This window comes from Molothrus ater, chromosome 2 (assembly GCF_012460135.2).
Source record: "Molothrus ater isolate BHLD 08-10-18 breed brown headed cowbird chromosome 2, BPBGC_Mater_1.1, whole genome shotgun sequence".
Classification (NCBI taxonomy): Eukaryota; Metazoa; Chordata; class Aves; order Passeriformes; family Icteridae; genus Molothrus; species Molothrus ater.
In genome coordinates, this window is record NC_050479.2 from 86,414,311 (window position 1) to 86,429,137 (window position 14,827).

The 14,827-nt window shown below is 49.1% G+C and overlaps 2 protein-coding genes across 2 annotated transcripts in view; both read right to left on the reverse strand.

The window, feature by feature from the left end:
* The window catches only part of CAPN5 (calpain 5), a 52,455-nt gene that overhangs the window by 7,343 nt on the left and 30,285 nt on the right, over positions 1–14,827 (reverse strand). The window contains exons 3-9 of the mRNA XM_036391982.1: positions 13,231–13,362; positions 4,505–4,713; positions 3,885–4,077; positions 3,135–3,328; positions 2,421–2,498; positions 1,657–1,852; positions 453–575 (exon numbers count right to left, since the gene is read on the reverse strand). Of these exons, the coding sequence (XP_036247875.1) occupies positions 453–575; positions 1,657–1,852; positions 2,421–2,498; positions 3,135–3,328; positions 3,885–4,077; positions 4,505–4,713; positions 13,231–13,362 (1,125 nt within the window). The remainder of the gene's footprint in view (positions 1–452; positions 576–1,656; positions 1,853–2,420; positions 2,499–3,134; positions 3,329–3,884; positions 4,078–4,504; positions 4,714–13,230; positions 13,363–14,827) is intronic.
* Positions 9,557–10,036, reverse strand: OMP (olfactory marker protein). The gene has a single exon (XM_036391995.1). It carries the CDS (start codon positions 10,034–10,036, stop codon positions 9,557–9,559), a length of 480 nt encoding a protein of 159 aa, XP_036247888.1.

The window sequence follows — 14,827 nt, forward strand, 5'->3', positions numbered from 1 at the left end:
TAACACTGCAGACCCAGCAAACAGCACATAAGGATTAGTCTGACAGATTTCCACATTTGGAGAGAAAAGACTAATCGCTGCTTTTAGCAAGAACTGCACAGAATCACAGAATCGTTCTGGTTGGAAGGGACCTTCAAGATCATCTGGTTTCAATCCCCTGTCATGGCCAGGGACACCTCACACTAGAACAGGTTACTCAAAGCCACATCCAGCCTGGCCTTGAACATTTCCAAGGACGGGGCATCCACTGCTTTTCTGGGCAACCTGCTGTCCATGCTGTCCCCTTTGATATCCCTCTTCCTCTCTAGAGGAGGACAGGCTGTGCTGATGGCACCCCAGAAGCACCCTGATAATGCTCAAATGAACGACCTGGTCATGCAGTGCTGGTGCACCACTCCACAACCAGCAAATTTACAGTGGCATTCAGGCCAACATGCAGAAGCCCAGCCTACCTTATGGATATCAAAGCCTATGGCCAAGTTCTCTCCTTTGCCCTCTTTGCGACTGGTCCTTTTGGGCTTCTGCTGGATGGAGATCAGCACTTCATCTTCTGCCTTCTTCACATCAAACACATACTAGAAGCAAAGAGAGGAAGGTAAGGGAAATATTTATTAATACAGCATCCCTAGACATGGGTGGGGGTGGATTTAACAGATCTAACATCAGCTTCTCCCAGTCCACCTCCAAGCAGGGACAGCCTGGCTTAAAAAGGGTAATACAGAGCTGGAAGCTGGACACAACTCTCCCACATCCTTGATGGCAATTCCTGCAATGGACCAGACCAACCTTCAACTGCTTGACAGATGAAGGACTCATAAGGACCTGGCTTGTGATCGTGAGAATCCCAGTTCAGAGAGGACAAGACAATTGCAGAATCATTTATGTTGGAAAAGACTTGTAAGATCATCCAGTCCAACCCTTAACCTAGCACTGCCAAGTCCACTGCTAAACCATGTCCCCAAGTGCCACATCCACATACCTTTTGAATGCTTCCAGAAATGGTGACTGTACCACTGCCCTGGGCAGCCTCTCCTAGTATCTTTCCCTTCCAATAAAGAAGTTTTCCCTAATATTCAATCTAAACCTCCCCTGGCACAACTTGAGGCTGTTTTATCTTGTCCTACCACTTGTCATCTGGGAGAAGAGACCAAATCCCATCTGGATATGATCTTCTTTCAGGAAGTTTTAGAGAGCCATAAGGTCCCCTTGAGCCTCCTTTTCTCCAGAAAAGTCTGTTCCAGGAGGTGAACTTCAAGCTAGAAGGAAATGGTTCTATGGGCTACACCTGTCCTGGTAAATTTAACAGCATCAAAGCTTGGGCACAAAAACTGGAAATTCGGACATCCAGATTGTTGGAAATTACTCCTGGCCCTGTTTGACTGGAACCAGCCAATATTGCTACCCTGTGGCACAGTTTGTTTTTCCCTTGTGCCAAGATGCTCTACACTAAGCATTTGGATGCAGTCTCCTTGATAAGAGGGATAATGTTAATAGAGTTGGCCTCGATGCTGGTCATGCTGTGCCAGAGAATTGCCATAAGCCCAAATAATATATTAGAGGTCTGGTAGAGTTTTGGCCTTCTAAGTCCCTGTAGGAGAGTTAAACACTTGGAAGCACACGTGAAGGCTCCAGAAGGCCCTCTGCCCCATTACTCACTTGGGGGTTCTGCAGAAAAGTGTCCTTGTGGTTGATGCAGCCTCCGGAGCGGTTTTTCAAGGGGTCACTGCTTCTGGTCCATGCTCCGTGTAGCACTGCCTCCTCCCAGGTCTTGTGGATGCTCAGGTAGGAGGTGTTGATCAGACGGCACTTGATGATGTCCGTGAAGTATTTGCAGAAATCTTCAAAGGTCATCCTGAGTCAGGAAAGGGCAGAACTGGGTTATGCTGCTTCATTCCCTGGAAAAGTACACTGTGGGGATTTTCTTGATCACCGGTTAGAGAGTGTGGGTTGTCTCTGATGGCTGATGAGTAACAAAAGCTATTCATCAGATATTTCCAAAAGAGATGGAGATACCTTTCTCTATGCCTGAAGTAAATACTTCTTGAGTTCAAACAACAGATCTCTGTGTTTTGGAGTGGGAGAAGTAGCACAGTGGCCCTTTCACCACACAAGAGTAAATGTTGTACTGAAATACTCCTGTTGAGACTGTGAAGTTCAGCACATTTAGGACAGGCTCTCAGTACCCTAGTGAAATGGTTTGGCCCCTGAGTGGTGCCCTGGTAGAGCACTTTGCAATTCCAGGGCCATGGCCATCAAAAGCTAACACCTATGGGCTCAAGGAGGGAGCTTCACTAGAGATCCTACATCTTGGAAGTCTGTTTTCTCTGGCTAGCTGTATGCATGGAAAAGATGTACATGCTCCATGAGGTGGGAAGATGCTGTGAGCATGGCCTGTAGTCACAAACCCAGGAGGGACTCACCAGAACTCTCCATCATCTTCCACTGTCATTCCCATCTTCTCCCTCTCACTTTTACTCACTTTCTGCCACTCCTCAGAGCTGTGGGAAGAGACCAGGATCATTACTCAGAGATAAGGGACACACAAGAAATTGAGGCACAAGGACTGTATAAAGCCAGTCCCCATGCTGCTCTGGTTAGGTCATCTGCCAAACACAGGGGAAGTGCAGCACGGCTTGGAACTTCAACTTCCTTCCTGACCAGTGGAGTTGAATCCAGTATGGCAGGGTTTTATTTGGCCAGTACCATCACAGCCCTATCCATAAAGATAACAAATTTGACTGTGACCAAAGGCTCTGGCTGCACCAGCCCTTGGTTCCTCATCTCATCCTCAGCCATCACAGCAGCTGGTGGTGGCAGAGGCTGATTCTGTTGGGTGCTTGTTTTGCTGGAATAGGAGCACAAAGGTGACCTACGCACATCCTTCACTAGTATGAACAAACATGGAATCACAGAATCACAGAACGGTTTCAGTTGGAAAGGACCTTAAATATTATCTCATTCTAACCCCCTGCTATGAGTAGGGGAACCTACCACTAGATCAGGTCTCTCAAAGCCCCATCTAACTTCATCTTGAACACTTCCGGGGATGGAGCATCCATAGCTTGTCTGAGGAACTGTGCCAGTTCCTCACCACCCTCATAGGGAAGAATTTCCAGCTGTCCATCCCAACTCACGTGTCACTCCAAGGGCCGTTCCACTCCCGCTCACCCCACGGGTTGCGCATGCGGATCATGTCCAGCTTCTCCGACTTGAAGAAGGACAGAAGGCCGTGGCCCAGACGGACCTTCCGCACGTCCGTCACTGCGTACGCATGGCCCTTCACCAGTCCGCAGGCTAGGCGGGCCTCCATGTCAGCTGCTGACGTGGCCTGGCAGGGGGACACAGACAGTGCTCAGACCAGGGGGACATGACCACCTCTGGGGGGCTGGGAAAGAAAGCAACTCAGATTTCACTGCACATTTCTTTAAGCCAAAAAGAAGAGCATCAATAGTCAGGGAGAAAGCCAGCTGGCACATCTCAGATGCCATTTTATGTGCTGCATCCCCCCTTTTCTTCATTTGCTTCATGAGGTCTCTGAGCTCCCATACTGGTAACTGATAAAGCTCATATACTGGTTATACTGGGAGGTATCGAAACCAGCATTTGTAAAGATGCCCAGATGCAGACACCAAAATGCCTTTCTCTGGAGTGGATCCTCTCGTAGCCTTTAAAGAGTGCTGGGATGAACATGGGCTCTTGGACATAGCAACAAAGAATAAAGAGGGTTGATATTCAGGATTCACTCCTTTTGCCATCACCCAGAATCGGGAACCCTTGGCCACAATTTATCTGATCTAATTTAGAAGTTTATGACTGTGTAAGACAACTGCATCCTAAAACACCTATTCCCATGGCACTGTGACCCTACTGGTAATGTTGCTTACTTTGATGGAGCAGCTGATGAGGCCTCCCCTGTTGTGCACCTTCAGCACGCGCTCAAAGAGGAGGTTGCGCTTGGCTTCATCAGCGATGTAGTCCCCTTCGGTCAGGTCGATAGGCTCAGAGACCCCACCAGTGAAATCCACCAGGGCATCAGCTGTATTGCCTCCATCCAGGGCCTCGTAACAGCCTGACAACCTGAAAGAAGGTGGCAGGGATGGCACAACTCTGGCCTGACATTTTAAGGGGTTGGGGACAATTCTTGGGGCAACCTCAAGAATGGAGATTTGCAGTTGAACTTCAAGTGGGAGAGGACAGAAAACTAGGGTGAAAAAATAGGACCCACATTCCTTGCTGCACTCTTGCTGTCATAGGACCAATGTTAAAGGAACTTGAAATCTCTAGAATAGGTTTTACTTAAAGAAACATTGAAGAGTGCTTTGCTTTGAGGGTAAATTAGGGTTATACAAGGGTTTTTTTCCCTAGTGTTTGTCTGTTTGAGTCATGCACTACTTTCCACAGGAAAGATGTTGTTTCCACTGCTGCAAACTAGCTGGTGAATGAACAGAGAGGAAAATCAGAGTGCCCAGGTCCCACTTTATCCTACAACTGCCTGGGTACCTACTTGGCATAAGCTTTCTCCACCAAGGCACACCAGAACTCATTCCTGGAGTTGGAGTGGCAGTAGATGAGCTGATTGTGGAGTGTGGGCAGGCGGTCATCGATCACCACATCCAGCCACTGACCAAAACGCCAGAACTGGAAGTGGAAGATTCCCACGTAGCTCTCGGGCTTCTCAGGGTTCCACTCCTGCTCCTTCCAGTCTGGGATGACCTGCAAAAGAAGAGTCATACATACTCAAATTATCCCTTTTTTGCTGGGATTGACTCTCATCCTGGCACTAATGCAGACAATATCAAAGACAAGGAAGAGTATGAGGGGGATGGACTTGCTTACAGTCTGCTGGGGCCAGATTTTGGACCTGGTTCTGCCAATGCAGACTAGATTAACATGTACTGGAATAGTTAGACTTCACTGTCCCTTGGAAGGTGGAGTTAAAGACCTTTGTCCTCTTTCTTATAACCCTATCCTGGAATCTGCTGCCATCTATTTCTGTAGACAGTCTATTGGAGCAGATGAGCTCTTTGTCTAACCAGGGATGGTTATTTTTATGACCATGTATTTTGGTTTTTTTTAGTGTCAGTAGGGTACCACTAACAAAGAGCACCTTCTTTGATTCTCCTACTTGATTCTTGTGTGATTTGACTGGTCCAAGAGCAAGTATGGTATTCATCTACCTAGTGTCAACAAAGATACATGCAGCAGATACTCTGCATGAGCCTACTCTGTTAAGTAAAAGTGGGAAAAGCAGGATCCCCATTCCCTCAAGGCCTCCATTCTTTCCTGTCAAGACCTACCAAACTCACCCAGGCAAGCACAGGGAGGTGATTTGATGAAAGACAGAAAAGAAGGCCTGAGTTGAAAGAAGCCCTAGAGCAGCTGAGGGGTCAGAGGAGGCACAGGTTTGTGTCACTGCCAGCAGGACAGGCACAAGCAAAGGGGAACTGCCAAAGTCCATGGCCCGTCATGGCTGCAGGCACCACCAGCTCTGCTTTGGATGGAAAATTCACCCAACAGCTGGGACAGAAATGACCACAGCCAGGCACAGAGGGTACACGTAGGGAGATCTGCATCTTATTTGGAACCAGGACACAGAGGCACAAGGCAAGGAACTACCACACTGCAGTTTAGCTTTTGCTGAGGCTGGAGGCAATGTGGTTTTACTGCATGGCCAAGGCAGGCTGTGAAGGCCACGTGTGGTTACTGCAGCTGATGGCTGACAAGGACTGACTTACACAGCAGCAGTGAACTGACTGACTGTCCACACCCCTGCCACTCCACTTACCTGCTCCCAAAGGATCATGAGCTCAGTGATAAAAAAACCCAAGGTGTCCATGCAAGCATGCATTATGTTCCAATACACCAAATAATCATTTTCCTGGGGAGAGCTGAGCATGTTGGGGTGGGATAGGAGAGGACACAACTACATTGCATGGAAAGAGCCTCTTCAAGAAGTCACAGGACATGGTGAAACCACCTTTACTGTCTACCCTTGTCCAGCTGACAGAGCTGCTTTTTTTGGTTGTTGTTTGTTTGTTTTGTTTGGGTTTTTTGTTTGTTGTTGTTGTTGTTGTTGTTGTTTGGTTGTTGTTGTTGTTTGGTTGTTGTTGTTGTTTTTGTCTGCTGTCACAAAGCAGGAATTGTGCACAGAGAATTCCCTCTGAAGAGTCCCCTGACTCCTTAGCTACCAGCAATGATCTGGTCCAGGGCTCTTATTGCTCCTACACTGAAATATTAATGATGCCATCAGCCCTGCAAGCTCACAGCCACTCTTTAGTCATATGGATCAATAGAAGCAGAGCAGACAAAGCCATGAAACAGAGCCACATTTGGAAGGTTTGATGTTTTATAGGAGTGCTAACAACTGTGTCCCAGAGTCCTCTCTGAGACTGCCAGGAGAGGTCAGCCAGCCCTCCATCAGTGCCCATGGATTCCCTCCTGACTGGAGCTCATCCTAATGAATTGTCATGGAGGGCCGTTGTAATAATCAACTCGCTATTAATGTGGGCTTAGAAATGATCCCAGCATTGATTAGAGGCAGCTTGTCTGCCAGAGCTGGTAGTGACAGCTTCCAGCTGGCTGGGTCTGAGACTTGCTCCTACTGTCACTGGTGGCAGGACACACAGGTCCCACCATCCTCCTCATCTCTTCCCTTGGGAACAGCATTGGGAGCACCCTCCAACACTGAAGGCAGCAAAAATGGTCAGCTTTCATCCAGAGCAGGGTCCAGGAGCAAGGACTGGTTGTATTTGTACACTGACCCAGGAGGAAATGAGAGAGTCTGACCTCCACAGGTGTTCCCTGCTGGAGAGTATGGCCATGGACCACCCATCCCAGGATCCCAAGAAGTCCTGCCTTCAGCTTGGTTGTGTGACACTGGGGCAGTGCAAACCACATTCTTCTCCCCCATCCAGCTGTGCTGCTTTTTCCTTAGGGGTTCACAAAATCTGGAGCTGCAACACCATTTAGTGCAACAAATTTACAGTGAAAGGGTTCAGAGATGGGTTAATTGGGAGCTCAAAAATGCCAGGTTCACCTCCCTAAGCTGATTTAGGGCTTTTTTTCAATTTTCTTAAGAGTGGTTAATTAAGAGAAAATGAACCTGTGACCCTGGGAAAAAACCTCCCTGACTAGAAGGAGAAATTGGTACATGCCAAGTTCTCCAAGCCTTCTGCTGGGAACTTGCCAGTTCAGAATAAGGAGAGGGGCACCCAGCTGTACCAATCTGCTGGGCTGTGGTACAAACTGGGATGAAATCCTCTGGGAGATGGGACAGGGTGATGTATCTGAAAGTCTTTATGGGATGCTGAAACTGTGTAGGGATAGTTTCAGTGACTGGTAAAAAGAGGCTCATCTCCCCTGCAGCAGAGAGAGATCACAATGGTCCCCTCACCTCCCTCCCCAGTTCTGAAGGAAACAAGGATCCACCTGAGAATCATTTCCCCTTCTACGCCCAGCTTCAACCCCCTCTTGACCACAAAAAACCTGCTCAATACTCCATGAAGCCTTTCAGAGAAGAAAGTAAACATTCATCTTACATTTTACAGGAAAAGGGGCTCAAGAATACCAATATTGAGCTGAAATTTGGTGCTTTATTGTGTGCAGGATTAGGGCAGCTGCCAAAAGGAGCATGAAGAAGACACAAACAGCCTCAGTCCTTAAGGGGAACCCATTGTCTAGGCTTTTATTTTATTTGTACTGTGGTACACCAACACCCAGGGAGATATCTGCAGCAAGAACTCTACCCTAGCAATGTAGCAATGGCATACTGTGAGACTTAGCATGCAATAACCCCTTTGGATGTTGCCAGTGGCTCCTGTTATTTGGTCCAAAGTGGTTTGTAGTCAGGAACTGCTCTGGGATGTACAAGGACAGGTTTTCCATGGCAAAGTCTGCTAGGACCCTAGAGGGTGTTTGGCCAAGTAGGGATGCATCCACTTTTCTCTCTACTCACCAAGTCCATCATTTCTTGGAGTCTAAACAAAGACATCAACTTGTCTGGCAATGGCCAGAGCATGGCTGTAGGATTTGATGGTTGCTGAGCCTTGGTTTTGGGCAAGACTCAGAGCTCCCACCATCTCTCCAGCCAGTAGCTGATCTGCTTTCTTTCTCCTCTCTGCCTGGCAAAACTTGTGTCATTTTATACACTATTGTTGGGCTGTGGAAGGCATAGGGTCTGCATCTCTGGAGGTTTTGGAGAAGAGATTGGACTCTTTTTGGGGCTGGTCTGCCTAAGTCCGCAGGCCACAGGTACAAAGTCACCTTGCCCTGGCTTTCCCATCACTGCTCTCTCCTTACTCATCTTGGGAGGATGTCATGCCACCCCCTGAGGAGTACTCACACACATTTGAGTGCAATCTGAGCAGAAGACCAACTGTGATAACACTTAGTTCTTTCAAGGGACTTTTCAATCTGTGTGTCTCAAGAAGCTTCATTGAAGTACTCTCCACGTTTTTGGTGGAGGAAAAGGAAACATCCAAATGTAGTAGTTTACTTGCAGTCATGGGGCACTCTGGGCAAAAACGCTCTCCTGTTCCAATACTTATAAATGTATCACTCCCCTCTGCTCCTCTGTGTTTTAGAGGGCAGGAGACACTGCTTTTCAGGGACAGAAGCAGCAGTTCCTGCTCTGTGGCTTGCAAAGTGGTCTGCAGCCTCATGGCTCTCTATAGACATTTCAGAGTAAATATTTTCATGGGTGCTTTAAGGAGAGAACAAAGCACAAATTAGCTCTGCTGCAGAGGACTCATTGCTGGCCTAGGCTGCTCTGAGCTGCTGGCTCTCCCCCCCCACCACACACACACACACACACACACACACACACACACACACACATCTGCTCCAACCCACGTTGGACCAACAAATTCCACCCTCCTCCCAGCAAGAAATGGTGGCAGTGGTCAGAAAAGGCTGGTCCAGCCTCCCCATTAGTCCAGTGGGTTTACAATCTGCAGAACACAGTGATTCCAAGGGTATGTACTTCAGCTTCACAGCAAGGTGGATTCTCCATGGGACTGGTCTTCAGAGACTCCAAGCAGCCACAGCAGCAGCAAAAGTCACCAGAGCCTGCAAGCACTCAGCACCTTGCAAGGAGAGGAACTCCATCACAAGCAATGGCTAGGATGGAAACTGGAAAGCGGGGCTCTCTTCAGGGGTCCCTGATGGTTTCTGGTATGGCAATTACTCATTTTTCCAGTGGGTTTTTGGTGTGCAGTTGCTACAGTGAGAGGACTTAGGGCAGCCTTGTATTTCCAAGCCAGTAAGACCCTGTGTGAATCCCTGATGAATTCACAAGCACACAGTCTTATACTCCAGGCAAATGCAGCAGCAAGCTCATGGTCCCCTTCTCCCCATCATTTGGACAGAAGGAAGCACATTTGGGGAATATTTCACAGGGCTGAGGGGCTCCAGAAGCACTGAGCTGTTCTCTGCTTTACCACAGTGCTGGCTCTCATTAAAAAGAAAAAAAAAAAAAAAAAACCCAGATGCAAAAATGGAACAAAGAACTGAACTGAAAGAAACATAGCTGGAAGGAGAAAAGCTGAGCAAGAAGGGATCAGGCTTTAAAAACAATGGAGCCTTTCAGCTGAGCTGGTTCGAGGCCACCACTAAAAGTGAGGAGAAAATACATCACCTTGCGGATCTGGGCTAGTTCTGCTATCCTCTCCCCAAACTCCTGGGCATCTGCCTCATTGCACTCCACCTCCTCGGCCCCTGGCTTCTTCCAGAAGATTCCCACCGGCTCCAGCAGCTGCCGGTTCATCAGATGGGTGAGGTCAGGAGTCCAGAGCTGGGAGGTGCCCGTCACCGTGACCTTGCCGGGTCTCTCCAGCTGCACATTCCAGCGGAGGAAGCGCAGCTGGTGCTGCTGGATGAAATCCACTCGGTAGATCTGCTCATTGGGGCGCAGCAGCCTCTCCCCATCCTGGGGCCTCATGTTCCTTTGCTGCAGGCTCTGGAACCGCAGCCGCATGCGCCGCGTGAGCTGCTCGTCGCAGGTGAAGGGCAGCTCAAGTGTCCCTGCCCCAGCTGCCATCACCCTGGCTGCTCCTCTGCTCTGTCCTCAGCAGCGTGTGGCTCTCAAACGGGACAAGCAGGGGGAAGGATCAGACAGGCCCCTGGAGCTGGTGTCCCTTCTCCAAAGTCGCAGCAGTGCTAGGCAACCTGGCCCAGTGACGCAAAACACCTCTGGGGCTTCCCCTGAGCGCCCTCCCGACTCATCTGCAGAGTCAGTGCTGTTGGTGCTGCTGTGCACGATAATCTACAGGGAAGGGATGTCTCATGACAGCCTCTCCGGTAACCTCCCTGACAACCATGGCTCATTAGCCCAAAACAAAGCCAGGGATGCCACCTTGGGAGGGATGAGTGGCAGTGGTTTTCTCTGACTGTAGGTTCATGGCTAATTCAGGCTGGAATGAGACTCTGGAGGAGTCTGGTCCAAGCTACTGCTCAAAGCAAGACTTACTTCAGAGTTAAATCAGTCGTGTTTCTCTGGGCTTCATCCAGTCCATCTTTGAGTATCTCCATGGACAGAGGTCCCACAGCCTCTGTGAGCCCTGTTCCAGGGTCTGACTGAGCTCATGCAGAAGATAAGCTGCAGCTTGTGCTGCTGTCCTTTGTCCTCTGACTGTGCATCCCTGCAAGAGCCTGGCTCCATCTTGTCCACACTCCCCTATCCAGGCGAGATGGGGCTCAGAGGAACAAGGTCCAGTGGCAGGTGTTTCTGCCCATGGCAGGAGGGATGGAGCTAGATGACCTTTTAAAGGTTCCTTCCAAGCCAAACCATTCTGTGATTCTATGGTTAAGTAGCTACACACAGCAATAAGCTCCCCTTTTACCTTCTCTCCTCCTGGATGTACAGACCCGCTTTCCTCCTGACCATTTTGGTGGCCTCCATCAGGCTGTGCCATCCAGAAAAAGACAGGAGGGTCCCAAGGGACAAATTGACTATAAGTCAATGAATAGCAAACTAACATGACCATCATGCCCTTTTCTGCATGGTACAGCTGGCAAGAACCAGACACCACACTGCTCCTGCAGCAGGAAATCAGCACCAGCATCCTGGCATGGTTTTGACCCCCATTTTAATGTCTCCATTTCTTTTCATAAAAGCTAGACATATCTGAAGGATCATAGAAAGGGTGTTACAGAGCCAGATCACACCTAGACCCATGTAGGGTCATCCAAGACTCAGGAATTTAGAAAACAGCTCTCAACTAAATTCCAGCACCTAAATTCCATTCCCACTCAGTGATTCTCACCATGCAGGCATAATGGGAAGCAGGGGCATGGAGAAAGCAAGGTGGAAGAAAATGTTTGAATAAAATAACCTCCTAGGATCCACAGGGATGTGCTGGCCTGCCTGATTTCCTTGAAGGTATTCTCCCTCCCCACACTTAAGAGAGACAATTTCACTGTGTGAAATGGAGCAAAGGACACGCAGAGCCTATGTTACATCCTGGTGTAAACCAGGAACACATTTTCTAGTAGCCATGTGTGATCTGGGCCAAGATTCCTGGGCTGATATTTCAGAGATACTAAACCCTGCATCAGCATCTCTCAGTTCTTGCCAGACCCCAAATAGAGACATTTTGGTGTCCAGCAATGTTATCACAACATGTGATAACATTGCATGTGTAATCACACTTAGGACCCAGGGGCCCATTATTTCTGTCTCTGAGATCTTCAGCAAATAAGAAATTCTTTACTGTGAGCATGGTGAGACACTGACACAAGAGGCTCAGAGAATTTGTGGATGCCCCATCCCCGGAAGTGTTCAAGGTCAGGTTGAATGGGGCTTTGAGCAGCCTGGTCTAGTGAAAAGTGTCCCTGCCTGTGGCAGGGGAGCTGGAACTAAACAGTCATTAGGGTCTCTTCCAAGCTTTATAATTCTAGAAATCAAACCTTTCTGAAAGAAAAGAGAGGGCAGGTAAAAAAAAAGCCTCTGAGAGTTAAAGCAATGGAAAATGAGAAGTCACAAACATCCACAGCCAAATTGCCAAGGGAGGAAAAGCAATGCCCAGCAAACTGAAATAATGAAGAGTCCAAAGGGACCCAGCCTCTGTTTGGTTGGCATTTCCCAGGGCAGAGCTGGAAGTGAATGTTGAGGAAGGATGACAACTTGCCCACTCACCCTTGGGGGATGTTGATGGTGAGGAACAAGCTAATCAACCCTGTGCATCATCCTTGTGATAGAGCCACCACAGCCACCATGGCAGGAAGTCATACTGCTTATCTAGAAGGCAACAACAGCTATCCTGTTCCCATATAAAGAAAATCCTCGATTTTAACAAAAAATGGGGATGCTGCAAGAAATCCTTGAGCCTGGTAGTCATGCTCACCACAGGAAGCAGAGACTGGAAGAACCACAATACCTAGGGCAGATGTAAAGGTGTGGGGTGGAGGAAGGCTGTAGGAGACTGGGTGAAGGACGGGTGGTGCAGCCTGCACACACTGGCTGGCTGCCTTTTACAGTAAAATCTGGGAAAAGCTGCTTGCAGCTTGCTGGTCTCTTGCCCTATGATCATGCACACCTGCACCAGAGGCTGAAGTCCCCTCTACCTTGGCTTTCACAGGGCTGACATCTTGCACAGCTGAGGCCATGGTGGAGATGGGCACAGACTGTCCAAGGATGTGGCACTGAGCACCTCCCTCCCCCTGTACCTCTCTGCTTGCTCCCCAGGCCTGCAGCCCCTCGCCCTGCTGCAGCTCCTTGGTGGCCTTCTGGCACACAGTACATTCCCTTTGGACCCCACACTTGGTCCATGCAGCCATGGGACAGGCCAGGGATGGATGCTTTGGGCAAGCAGTGACTTGGGAGAGATGTTAACAGCCTGAAATCAACCTTCCTGCCCCAGCATGAGGTGTCTCACTGCCAAGGTGGAACACAGTAAACAGTCAAAGAGAGGGGACACCATGGGAACAAGGGAAACAGGGCCTAATGCTGCAGCTGAGCAATTCAATCATCCTGAATTTTTGTTCTTATTCTTAATTTTTGGATTGTTTTGGTATTCAAAGGGTGAAATTTGGGATCTGAAAAACAGGATGGGATTTGATCCCCTTGGTTAAGGAGAAACTGGACTTTGCAAGCCAGTCTTTTAAGGGAGATTTTTGCACATTATCAGCTTTTCAGGACATGAGGCATCTCTGAGAACCAGTTTTTGACTTGGACAAACACAACGCGAAGCCAAGGTGTTGACAGGCTCTCCCCTGGCATGGGGAATCACTTACCTTCTGCCACAGAGACTCCCGGGATGCCAGGGAGGAGCAGGCAGCCACAAACCAGCAGTTCCCAACCTGGCCCTGGTGCAAGTCATGGGAGCTGATCCCATCCACAAAGAGACGTGGATCATTGCAGATTTCCTGTGGGACAGGAGAAAAACAGACACACTGGCTCAGTGAGCAGATGGGGAAACCAGGGCTTCTTGGCAAAGGAAAGTCACTCCCTCTCTTCCTCAGACTCCATGTAAACCTGACCTGCAGCTTTCTGCTGGCCTCGCTCATCAGGCTGGTGGCAGAAGAGCCCTGCCCTGCCTTCTGCTCTCACCAGGACATGGGCAGCATCACAAGACCTACTCCCTATTCTGTCCCAGCACCAGTGCAGCTTTGTCATAATTATCCCTGTTGATAATGGTATCGTTTCACACCATTACTGCCCTTCTAAGTCTCCTCTTTCAGATGCCTCTACGCCATGACTGTTTTACAAAGAGTGAGGGATCTGCTCTTCCAGATCCTAGCACAACAGATAAAAAAATTTCGGTGAGCCAAAAGCTTTGTAGCTGGGCCAGAAGGATTAAATACTCATTTTGCCACCAAAACCAGGATGGTGGATTGTGCATAGACACCATGGATGTAGAAACTTGGGTAGGAGGCAGCTGGGAGGTAAGCTCATCCCTCCAACCATGCATGAAGACCATTGACTTTTCTCTGCCTGGCTCCTGTCAGGCTGCCCTCCCTGCTTCCCACTCCCACTTAGAGCCTGGACAAGAAAGCACTTAAATAACAAGAGGGTGTTGAGCAAGCTTCAGGTAACACACTGCTTTTTTAAAAATGCTTTTTCTCCTGCTCAATCCAGTTTGTAAGTTCACATCCAGCTGGAGGCTGGGAGCAGATGGGACAGACAAAGAGCTGAGAGAACCTTTTCCCCTTTGCTATTACGTTTAAGCTGAAGAGGAAAAAGGAAAAGCAGATTATTATTCTTCCTCCGCACCTCCCAGTTTTTCAGGTTGGTTGTACCCAGAATAATATGCCCCACCCCCCCCCCCCCCCGACTTTGCATACGAGGACTTGTTTTACCTCTACCCATAGATTCATGGAAGGGTTTGGGTTGGAAGGGACTCTAAAGATCATCTAGTTCCAAACCCTGCACTCTAGGCAGAGACCCCACCCACTAGATTATGTTGCCTAAGGCCCCACCACAGGGATAGAAACCATAAGCACCTCCTGCTATTCCCACCCAGCCCAGGCAGCACCAAATACCTCCAAGTAACCTGGCACAAACGGGCCAGGATGAGACCCAAGGAAAAGGCCTAATCGCCTGAAGCTGGCGGTGCAGGGTGTTGGGATGAGCGCTAGAGGGAGGCAAGCTGACAGCAGCAAGGGCAGGAGCCACCAGCGCCCCTCAGCATGGCTGGGCGCATACAGGGACGGCAGAGGAGCGGGCCCAGCTCCTGTTTCACTGCACCGGGAAAGCTCCCAGCAGTGGGCATGTGTCCGCTGCTGGGGGTGTCTGTAAGATCCGCTCCTTGTGATCCTGCTCTTTCGTTATTTCATCTGAGGGCCACAGCTGCCCTTTCTGCCCTTGGGGGCATATGAGGATTACAATAAA

What these genes read in the sequence shown, in the direction of transcription:
- OMP (XM_036391995.1), bottom strand. Translation starts at nt 10,036, where the DNA reads ATGGCAGCTGGGGCAGGGACACTTGAGCTGCCCTTCACCTGCGACGAG.